Source organism: Salvia hispanica, chromosome 1, assembly GCF_023119035.1.
Source record: "Salvia hispanica cultivar TCC Black 2014 chromosome 1, UniMelb_Shisp_WGS_1.0, whole genome shotgun sequence".
Lineage (NCBI taxonomy): Eukaryota > Viridiplantae > Streptophyta > Magnoliopsida > Lamiales > Lamiaceae > Salvia > Salvia hispanica.
Window position 1 is genome coordinate 33,392,657 of NC_062965.1, and position 11,935 is coordinate 33,404,591.

Sequence of the window (11,935 nt, forward strand, 5' to 3'; positions counted from 1 at the left end):
AAGGGGAAAACTTTTTTTGGGGGAGGGCCAACAAGGCATATTCTTAGATGGTCGGCAAGTGAATATCTCTTAATGAACTCCTAGGTCAGTAAAGTGGGAAACAAAATTTATTTTGCGCGACCTAGGGGATCTTGAGGATATTCATTCGCTATGTAAATAGTTCGATTGCTTTCTAAAAAATAAGAAAATCCAAACAAATTAAAAATTCAATCTTCCAAAAATATTCTCGAAGCACCGAACTCCTTGGGGAAATTGCTTTGTCACTCATAATCTTCGACCCGGAATTTGGTGTTTCATTTCTTTTATTCTACATTGCTAGGGGGAGGAAGATCCTTGGACGGAGAGAAGGGGTTTGCACTTTGTTCGTGCGGTCGTCTCAAATCATCTTGTAGCTCTACCTCGATTAGCGGTTGCTAGCAATCACTCCGTAGCTACTAGATCTAAATCGGTATCGACGTGCATGTTCATCTTTTCGCTCTATTTTCGAGCAGACCGTTATAGGCACCGGCCGATGGTGGCCGGCCACGATCAGGTGAGGTGCGCCGAACCGGCTTGCTTGAATACTCCGGATTTCCATCTTTGACTTTTTGCTATCGTTTAGGCTCGTTTTGCACATTTCTCACTAAACACGTCAAAATATCAAAAATATATAAAATATGCAAATAATGAACATGTAGTTCAACTTAGACACTAAAACGGACTAAATAAAGGCCTTAAACGGTGCAAAATCGAGTGTATCAATTATCAGCCCAATTGGCATCATTGTATGCATATCTCCAAATGAATATACTTTTGAAACAAAATTCCATGACTATGTGTCTTCTTTTGATATATGATGATTCTCAATGAGCTTCAAGATGATTGGTTGATGCATAACCTAACTCATCACTCTAACAAGATAACAACACAAGAAATATCAGATCTAGTAAATACAGGTTTAGTTTTTCCAATAGACGTTGATATCTTATCAATCCATTACATCAACTCTTTCACGATCTTTAATCCATGATTTACTACAATGATACCATATACCATGTTTCACATGTCTACGTGGTATTGTATTTCCAACCACACCACACTAGATCATATGAACATTTTACTCTCTCTGTCTCTCTTAGTCGTATTTTCTTTAGATCGTCTTATTATAGCTGAGTCATTTTATTCTTTTGGCAAAAGTAACACATCTCTTCTTTGTTACTACGTTATCTCTTACTTTATTATCTTTTCATCTTCTATTTATTCTTTTTTCTACTTTATTCTCTCCTTTGGTTCACTTAATAAATTTCTTATATCTCGTGTCCAAAGGAAATGTTTCTACTACAAAGGGGCGAAGGAGGCATTATTACATTGTGAAAATAAGTACTCATCCGTCCTACTTAAGATGTCCACATTCAATTTTAGTTTTACATCTCAAGATGTGCATTTATATTTAAAATAAATCTCTCTCCCCTCTCTCCTCATTAAAATATTCAATCATATTTTTCACTCTACTTTATCACAAACAACTACTCCACCTTAAATTCGATATCGTTAAAAAATGTGAACATTTTGAGCGAGGGCGAAAAAAATATATAAATAACAAATCAAAGGTCCGTTGCGAATATTTTGCTTGTGACACCGATTAGGAAGAGAGTAAGAGAATGATGTTGAAATGTTTTAGGAACCCTAATGTATCCAAGCTAATAATTAAGGCAAAATGAGATTATTTTGGGGAAACTCTTGTTTGCAAAATGAATTGTCATCGCATTCTATACTAGAAGTACCAAACGAAACACTACTTCATGATAGTGAAAGTTAACAAATGTGATTATATTGTCTGAATTTGTTTTCTTATCTTGTTTACCAAACAACCCCTAAAATATTACACAATAATATTGAAAAGTAGTATTGCTTCGTGCATAAATTATATCTATTTTCTACACACTTTTAATTTATTTTTCAATTTTTCCCTCCAAAATTCACTTTTTAATTATGTATTTTCATTTTTAGAATTTTAATTATGCATTTTTTATTTTTAGGATTTAATTATGTAATTTTTATATTTTAATATATTTTTATATTGTTATAATTGTTTTTAGTAATTGAATTATTTAAATTAAATAATAGTATAGTGGGACCCTTGAAGCTTGTCGCTGCGGAAGCGAGATGTGGGTGTCTTGCTTTTGCAGGCGAAGAGAGTAAAAGCAGTGCGACCGTCTCAGTGCTCTTATTTAAGAGCACGGATGGAATCTCTTAGTAAGAAGACTATGTATTCTATTTTAAATTTTGGTAATTAATCTGAGTCAAATAAACTCTATCTTTATAATAAAAAAAGTAAGTAACAATATTTTACTATAAAAGAGGAAATTGTGGCAATTTTTTTAAAACTCGGAAAATATATTGTAGATTTGTGGTCTCACCAGCCAAATTTTGAAAAAAAATAAAAAACATAGAAAGTGAAAAAATAACGGACCCATTATCGGTATTGGCTGTAAACCTTTGAAAACCGAATAAAACAGGCTGTGACGCTGCTGTGCTTGGAACATTACTCCTTTTCTCTTCCCTACTTTCTCTCTCGACTGCAATTGAGGTTAGATTCCAATCCAAATACTCATCATGAGCTCTGTTTTCCAGCTGCAGAGAAGCAATCTCTTCCTCTCTCACATTCGGCTACCCGGAGGCCTCTGGACCCGGGATCCGCCGCCGGCTCTCCTCTCTCTCCCTGAATCTGAAGATCCAGCCGTCGTCCCCCCCCGCCGCTGCGTGGGCCATGCGGCGCCCCAAATCCATATCCGCCATGGGAGAATACGCCGGCAGCTCCGCGAGGAAGTGGTGGGAGTGGGGATGGGGATGGATCCTCACCCGAAAACCTACCTTCGCCGCCGATCTGGAAATGAACGAGGAAGAGGTCGCCGCCATCGGCAGCCACAGCAGGGGCAGCTGGCCCCACGTCTTCTACAAGCTCACCCCCCACCTCCGCCCAAGCTGCTCGGCTCCGACAATGTCGGCCTCCCCAGACCTTCCGCTACGATTCCTTCAACAATGGAAAGTCCTCCGCCTCCTTCATCCACTGATCCACCATTCCTTCGTGCTCGGATAATCGTTCTTTCATTTATTGATTGCCGGTATTATAATTACGTATATTCGATCCCCTTTTTGGCTCAATTGCTGCTCTCTCTCAAATCTGAGGGGATCGGCCGGCATCAAATCTTTCATTGTGCGTGTGATTAATTAATTCATATATAGCGTTTTGTATGATATTCTTTTTAATTAGTTGTTTCATTTATCATTAGTAGTCCCGGTTTGTAATTCGTTGAAATATATGAAGATGTCCACTTAATTGTAAAATGTTCCATACAAATCTGGATTCAGCTCTGCTAAATTTCATTAATGGTGCCGACACCAATCACATTTCTAGTTGGGTGATGTTTAAAAGTATGTGTAGGTTTAGGTGTGTGTATATAGTTACATGTGTTTTTCCCCGACTCAACCTGTATATGTCGGTGATCCATTCACCACCGACTTCTCTGTTTGCATTCATTAATAAGTTATTTTATGTTTATTCAAATCATTGCTCACAATATAGTCCTGAATCATAAAGTGCTTGATTGATCAGTAATACTGTCCATAATTATAAAAATATATCTATTTATTTATTTATATACAGTTCGAAAATGGATGCATTTAGTTGGTAGACAGAGTGGAACTGAGGTTATTGAATGTTAGGCAACATGTTAGGCTTGTCCTTAATTATTGGATTTTTATTAAAAGTTAATAGAGATTGATTATTTCAAATTGGTTTGAGTTGCATAAAGGTACTATAATACTACAATAAAATGGCAAGGAACATATGGTTTTCATAATTGGAATTTGGTTAGGCTAATTAAGGGTGTTGAAAACGCAGGCTTAAAAAGAAAACTGAGAGGCCACCCAATTTGATTGTGATGTGATTAAATTATGTCCACGTTGATCGGTGGCCTTTCTAATTCATTTTTGTACTCCATTTTCTTTGATGCAAATTAAAACCTGCTAATTTTGCATCTCGTAGTAACCAATGGCCTGTCAAGCTTCTTTTGGAGGCATCCTTTCATCTTAATTTGGTGAAATATTGAATGACAAAATTCGTCTTTCACTAGGAAACAATAATTCCTCTGTTTCTCTTTTGTCTAAAAGGACAATACACCCACCCAAACTTGTTGAGTCTTGATTGAGTTCGGTATGAGGTTGAACTATGTTTTCTATAATCAATAATTCCATCCTCCACTATTTGGATACTTTGTGCTTATCTAACTCATGATTCTGGAACTTGAGGAATTTCCTACTTCCTTAAAATCCTTTGTATTTGAGAAATAGTGGTTTTATGGACCCATGCATTAATTGGGTAGTTAGTTGCATTTCTATTAAAAAATAATAATTCTCTCTCTCCCTTCTCAATTAATTATCATTTTTGTTATTTTTATCACATCCAATAATTATCAATTTTAATTTCTTTTAAATGGTAAGCGATAAACGTTAAATTCTTCTTTATTCCATTTATTATAAAAGCTAATATAAAAGTGATATCATGCAAATTTAACTTTTTAACCTACTTTTTCTACGTTTTTAAAATCCATGTCAAAACTAAAATGGACAAATTTTTAGGAAGGCGGTGATCTTTCCATTCATATACTACTATCAATAATGAACTATACAAGTTTTAATACTACAAAAATAATAAAATAAAACAAAATACTTTAGAAAAAAAACTTATTGATTATGGACGAACAATATATTGTTCTCTCATTTAACATGGGAAATTCTAAAGAATTAATCCACCATTTCATCATTGCAATAATTAACTCACATGGGCACTGTATCAGAATTAGAATCAATATTTTAGAAAGTTAGGAACCGATTTAAGAAGGCTTATGAATTTTATGTAAATTTCGTCGGTCTGCTTTTCATATACTAATTTTCTTATAGCACATCCAAGCTATAATCAAAGGGAGAGAGTAAATGGAGAGATAAACTAATATAACTATTATATTTACCTTTCATGAAAAATCATTCTAAAGGGGAAGAGGTATTTGAGAAGGTATTATCTTTTCCATTTTGAAGAGGTATCTTTACTATCATAATGAAGAGGGAAAATCATTTTAACCACCATATTTACCTCTTTTCATAAAAAATCATTCTCCAAGGAGGAAGGTATTTGAGAAATATTACACTTTATATTTTTTTTAAAGCTTTTGTACTATTATTTGATTTTTTTAAATGATACTCCCTCCTCGCCATTAGATATTAATGCGGGGGGTTTTTTAAAAATGTTAAGAAAAGTGGGGGAAAAAGGTTAGTGGAATAGGTGTCAAACATATATATTAGTTTTAAATGAAATGTGAGTAGAATGAGTTAGGTGAAGGTGAGGATATTAATATAGGGAAAAAAGTGACGGGACTCCGATGGGCGGGACTAAAATGGAAAAAGCGAGCTCCATTCCAGAGCGGAGGAAGTATATCTTTCTAGGGATTGATCAATTGCTAACTTATCATTTAATTGCTAACTACAATTAATTTAAGGCCATAGGATTTTAGAAAGCGTGTGGTTATTTGTGGGTGTAATTTTGTTTTTAATTAATAAAATAAAAAAAGATAAAAAAACTCAAATTAGGGTTTTGGATGAAAATGTCAATATAGTGTTTGAAATCGTTTTTGAGCATTCGCCAATCTTTAAGAATGTTAAGCTATTCTTATATTGACGTTATGTATTATATTGACGTATTTTATATAGTATTTTGGGCATTTTCTTATGCGAAAAAATTTAAAAAATTGATTTTTCAAATTTTGTGTCGAACTATCATGTAGGATATTGTTGGAATCCTATGAAATTATCTTTCATTTGGTATATGTTATATGAATTTTAAGTTTTGAATTTCTTTTAAAAGTTAGTTATAACTAAACATGGGTTAATTGACATTAATCCCCTATTGATATTTTTTGGAATTAATCTGGCAACTTTGTACGTTTTAGTTTTGATCGTATTGACTTTAGGGATTAATGATAAAGCAATTTGAATATCTAATGGTTTTTTATTTAGTTGTCTTAACAATTAAGTTATGAGTTAGCGATAAATTTCTCTTGCCTTTTATATCTTACTTTTTATCTGGAGTTGATTGATTTTAAGAAAGGTATATTAAACTTTTGAGAAAATATTAACTAATATCCTCTTTCCATTTAGAGCATCCAATGGATGCCAGTAAAGCACAGTGAGGCACAGTGGTTCTTGGCGTCGTGTCTATCTTTACGATAATGGATATGGGCAGTATCTCTTATCACTTTTTATATCAATTTTAAATCATTGTTTTTTAATTTTTTATTTAAACTAAAATACCAAAATATATTATATTAAACACCACAAATGCAAAAAATAAAAAATTACATTACTTAATTTAAAAGTGAAACTACATCATATCTTTAGCTTAAAAACTACATTAAAACTAAAATACTAAATTAAAAAAAAAAAAACTAGTCATCTAAATTTAGTGTGAAAAGTGAAGAAAAAGGCGGTATTTATAGTGTTAAGTTATATAATTTATAAAAAAAATTAAAAAAAAATGAAAAATGATAGGGCTCGGGCTGGGCATCGGCACACCCAATGGGCGCCGATCTCACGCATTGGCAGGACTGCGTTCCAGAGGCTTGGCCACCCAAAATTTTCTTTTAATATATTTCCTTGTAAAAAATTTCAATTTTTTTGAAAAATCTTGAAACCCTCACTAAGTGATGTCTTTGAAGTCTAATTGACATTTATTGGAAATGAAATTTGAAAATTAAATTCTGAGAAAAACTACCTACATTTCATTAATGGCGCTCAGTAGAGTAGAGCATCCTGTCGAACAGCCCCGAAACCCAAATCGCGGTTCGAGCACATCAACAGGAAGCTTATGATGTGATTAGACAGACTAAGAGAATTAGCTGAAGTTTAAGCGGGCGGTTGGACGCGAAAAATCAAACCCAGTAACGGCGGTTAAATGCTTAGAAGTTAAAGTATATATATATACTATCTATTTACATTTATAATTTATTGTTTTTTACTTCAACTTTTTTTATTTAAGTCTTTTGATTCTTTTGTAATTTCAATTTTCAACATTTGTATTTGTAATATCGACATTCACATATCGTTCAAATTTGTATGATTGTATGATTGTTTCAATAAAATTCCAATTGTTCCAACTCCAATGTCGACTTCTACTCCATTTGTCAATTGTCATTCTCGTTTTATTTATTTATTCGATAGTACAAGACTACAACTACACCTACAACTCTACAATTAGTACTATACCGGAATAAAATTAAAAAATAAAAAATAAAAAAATTCGGCATTGAACCGGCAGTCCGAACCGGAACCGCCCCGGAACTGTCTGGAAACCGCCGGTTTTGAACCGGCTTGGAACCGTGACTGAACCGGAACCAGAACCGCCTGACCCTAGGCGGGCCGGTTCAGGTTCCATATTTTTTGAACCGGAACCGCCGGTTCCGAACCGGGAACCGGCGGTTCATGAACCGTGGTGACGTCTAGGTAGAATTGGGAAGAAGAGAATAAACTGTTAAACTTAAAATGAATATAATAATAATAGAGTTGAAAATATCAATTGCCTACTTCTTCATTAAATACGGCTATGGATATTTTATATATTTAAAATAGGAGTAATTTAAAAAGTGCCACTAAATTTAAAGTTATCATCCATTCAGTAGTAACACTTGTAAAATTGTATCCTAAATTGACACTACCGTTTTTTATTCAAATGACTATTGAAAACTGAAAAGGGTTTCTCAAAATAGTTAAATTTTTGTTGGATTAGTTTTATGTAAAATTTATGTATGCATTTTTATAATAATTATTACTCCATATATTTCTTTTGTTCTAAAATAATATATAAATTTGTAAATTACAAGAGTTTTAATATACAATTAGTAAAATAAGAGTGATGAAAAAAAAAGCAAGAGAGAGGAAAAAGATAGTAGAAATAGTATTAATGGATTGTGGAATCCACATTATTAGTCGTAGTAGAAACTTTCATATTAATACTCTAATTTTCGGGATGACCCGAAATAGTAAAACTAATCTTTTTTTTTAGGATGGATGAAGTATATATATATCTGTAAAATGTTGTCCACATCTCAGCGCAGATTTTAAGAAATACAAAGAAAAGTGAGTTGAAAAAGTTAATGGAATATGGATTCCACATTTATATATTAGTTTTAAGATAGAATGTGCATAATGATTTAGATGAAAGTGGACTCCATAAGAAAAAAATGTACAACAAAGACGGATCAAAATGGCAAAAAGGAACAATATTTCACAAACAGGGGAAATATGTATATTTTGTTAACAATAAAATTTTTTAGTATAGCCCCTACTAAAATTTATTTCTGCGTCCGCCACTGATCTCACGCCCGATGGATCGGGCGAGAGATGGGGCGTGACTGAACTTTCGGTCTTCCTCGGGCATGCCCGAGACTTGTAATGGATGCCCGATCAAGCCCGAACCTGATCTCGACCGATCGGACGTGAGATCGGGCATCCATTGTGGATGCTCTTACCTTCTCCCTTTGGAGTTGCTCTTGCCGGTTGCCAGTTACCAACACCGACAAAGAGAGGCACCGACGATTATAAGTAAAATGACCGTGACTGTTATATTTGTTATAGGCAGTAAATCAATGTGCCATAGTCCATAAATTTTGTCGCTTTTGTCCCCAACCAATCACAAACGAATGGTGGTGGTTGCGGCGGCGGATGGACGTGCAATTCCATATTTTGGTGTATCGAATCGAAACAATCTGGATGCCAGCGATTTGCAGAAAGGTTGAGAGATATTACTAAAATATCATGGCCATGACGGCAGCCTTCTTCTCCTCCAATACCAATATCCTGTCACCCTCTCCGCAGCGCCACCCGCCCGTCTTATCCCTCCGCTCGTCTTCCACCCTCCAATTTCCTATTACGCACCAATTCCGTAATACTAGTCCCAGTACTAGCACACCTGCTGCTCCGATTCTCACCCGCATCTCCGCCGCTACCACGACCGCCGACGTGAACGATTCCGCTTCGATATCTACAACCACCAGTAATTACTGAGACAACTTTCTCTTACTATTTTGTCCAATTAATAATTGATTGGTTTATTATCAATCACGTATTTGTATATCAATGAAGGCTGGGTAGAATTTGCTGAAAAGGTCTCGGGAGAATGGGACGGATTTGGGGCCGATTTCACGGCGGAGGGGCAAGCCGTGGAATTGCCGGAATCGGTGGTGCCAGAGGCGTACCGGGAGTGGGAGGTCAAGGTATTCGACTGGCAAACCCAGTGCCCCACCCTCGCTACCGCTGACACCCCCTCTCTCACCTACAGATCCATCAAGCTCCTCCCCACCGTCGGATGTGAAGCCGACGCCGCCACCGTCTACTCCTCAGAGGAGAGGCATATTTCGGCACACCATGGCTCCACCTTCGCATATGCATCCACCGGATCTTACGTAGCAGCTGATCCTTCAGTCAAATCAATTGAGCTGGAGCATTGCCTCATTGATCCCAATAACAAAGAGTCTAGGGTGAGGGTGATTCAGGTGCTCGATTCCGAGCTGAAATTGGTTAGGATCAAGGTGTTTGTGGAGCAGTGGTATGGCCCCTTCAGGAACGGGGATCAGCTCGGTGGATGCGCCATTCGTGATGCGGCCTTTGCTGCCACAGAGCGGCTTGAAGCTTCACGAGTTTGTGGTGTTTGGCAAGGCAGCAGCGCTGTTGCCAGATTTGATGCCTCTCACAATGTATGTGATGATAATATCTTCCTCCTTATTTTGGCTATTTGGCATCCATTGATATAATGAATGTGGAATTGTTTGTGTTGCTGATAAAAGATGATCCAACAACTTGATGATGAACGTGCAAGCAAATCAATCAGAGATGAGGGAGGCCTTGTATTACTCCCCAAACAACTATGGTCCTCAGTGAAGAAGAGAGAAGACGATGAAATAACCTGCTGTGAAGTGGGATGGTTGTTAGATGAGGGGCGAGCCATCACATCAAAATGCATCTTTTCAGGCAAAGCACAGCTTAAGGTATATTTTGGTGTGCATGCAACATTCAAATATCAGCCTGTTCACACTAGTTACCAAATTATGATATTCATTGCAATATCAACTCATATTACGCAATTCTGTTGCAGGAGATTGCAATAGCAAATGAAACTGCAACTCAAATATAATATCGCAGCTTGTATCTCGACGTTATGACCATACCAAATGCAATACCTTAGAGAAACTACAAATACTCTGTTGCTGCAGTAATTGGTGGGTATTTTGTTTGTAATATAATTGCAAACACTCTCTATATATTTCCAGAAATATGAATGAGCAACTGAAGGGGAAACACAATTGTAGCTTCCATTGTCATCCTCATTCAAAGTATATGGTATTGGCAGATCCAACAGAAAATATATCAGTAGGGACATGGAAATGAAAGGAAAAGTGGCAAACCGTTAATCTTACAATTGAATTCCACATGGCAACATTTGTATAATCTGCTATAGACTTTGATATTTTCTGTATGCATTCAGCTATTGTATGTATGCACAAAATGTTCCTATAGTTCTAGAGGATCTCTTTGTGCAATTCAAAGAGTTTCACCCGTTGTGATAACCTAGAAATGAGAAAAAGTGAAGGCAAAGTATCCTGTTATATACCTGTAAAAAGGTAAGCGCTCCCGGAGCATCTCTCGTGCTAATATTCAAGCTGTTTCGCATTATTCACCTTCAAATGCCACCATTTTTCTTTGCCGTCGTAGTAACAAATTCCCCATAATCAATCCTTCCAGGAATCATGTTCCGGAGATAGTTAACAAATGCATATTCATATCATTCCCATCTAACAACAGATGAAGGACAATACTTTTAACAGTCCATATATAAGGTCATGTAATGAACCTAAGATACATTTATGAAGTTCGATTAATTATGAAATGTTTCAGTCTTGCCTTTTCAGAGTATCTGTGTGTGTGTGTATGTTGTTAAGGACTCCCTCCTTACTCTCAATGAAAGCACTAGTTGTTAAGGACTCCCTCCTTAACTAGGATCGGCGACTAAGTTTTCATCGATCAAACACGTTTCCGGCGCCCTAGCGTAGGGTCGGCGGAAAGCTAGATTCCAAGCTGTGCGCGGTTTTCCGTCGGGCAGCGTGAGAAACTAGGGTTGAAGATTAATTCACAAGATTTGTGGGCAATTGTTAATTTTATTCATAATCGTGAAGTACGAACAAATGCCCTATTTATAGACTAAGGACCCTAGGGTTGATTCGACCTAATCCTATTCATCTCGGGAAAGAATCAAAAAAGAAAACCCAAAACGGAGCTTATAACTTCGCTCGACACTTATCCAAAAATAAATACCAAAAATACTAATATTCAAAAGGAAAGAAACAAAAGCAAAAATAATAAAAAGACTCAAAATAATTGAAAAGACTCGATATCTATTTGGGAACGTATTCTCCCAATCTTTCAGGTGGGCGAACGTTCCTCTTCCCTTTCGTTGTCGCGATCGACGGCGGCATCTCCGGTAGGCCGCGACTTTCCTCGCGCCCTCTCTCCGGCTGATCGCTCAACTCCTCGCCAACGGCGCCTGACTGATGCGGGTCCGTGTCATATGTGTCATTGACTCATTGTGTCAGACACAATTCTCTGCCATCTACTATGAATGTAACAATTTTCACCTAGTCATTTTTTTCTATGCGTAAGATTGCAAAATAAAAGTTATGTGGAGTACTGAAATAATAAGATGCCTTTTTCATGTCATAGGAAGCTATTGTCAAGTGGGAAGCTTTCTAACTGTTAATTTATCTGTGCAAACCTCCAATAGCTTGTTTATGTCGTTCAGGTAAGTGATGACGAATCCAGTGGTAACAGCATCCCATGTGACCCTTGTAAGTGG

General features: G+C 36.3%; 2 protein-coding genes across 2 annotated transcripts; both read left to right on the forward strand.

Annotated features, from left to right (window-relative positions):
- The first annotated feature begins 2,222 nt into the window (after nt 1-2,222).
- LOC125194794 lies at nt 2,223-3,560 on the forward strand. The gene is made up of 2 exons (XM_048093019.1): nt 2,223-2,235; nt 2,601-3,560. The coding sequence occupies exons 1-2, from the start codon at nt 2,223-2,225 to the stop codon at nt 3,077-3,079; spliced, it is 492 nt and encodes a 163-aa protein (XP_047948976.1). The 3' UTR covers nt 3,080-3,560.
- Nucleotides 3,561-8,709: 5,149 nt separating this feature from the next.
- LOC125216473 lies at nt 8,710-10,400 on the forward strand. The gene is made up of 4 exons (XM_048118231.1): nt 8,710-9,082; nt 9,172-9,782; nt 9,873-10,073; nt 10,181-10,400. Exons 1-4 carry the CDS (start codon nt 8,845-8,847, stop codon nt 10,217-10,219), a joined length of 1,089 nt encoding a protein of 362 aa, XP_047974188.1. The 5' UTR covers nt 8,710-8,844; the 3' UTR covers nt 10,220-10,400.
- The last annotated feature ends 1,535 nt before the right edge of the window (nt 10,401-11,935 follow it).

Bases quoted from the DNA above. Each gene is read 5' to 3' on its own strand.
- LOC125216473 (XM_048118231.1), top strand. From the start codon at position 8,845: ATGGCCATGACGGCAGCCTTCTTCTCCTCCAATACCAATATCCTGTCA. The intron at 9,783-9,872 runs GTATGTGATGAT...TGCTGATAAAAG, and splicing joins GATTTGATGCCTCTCACAAT to ATGATCCAACAACTTGATGA. The intron at 10,074-10,180 runs GTATATTTTGGT...ATTCTGTTGCAG, and splicing joins CAGGCAAAGCACAGCTTAAG to GAGATTGCAATAGCAAATGA.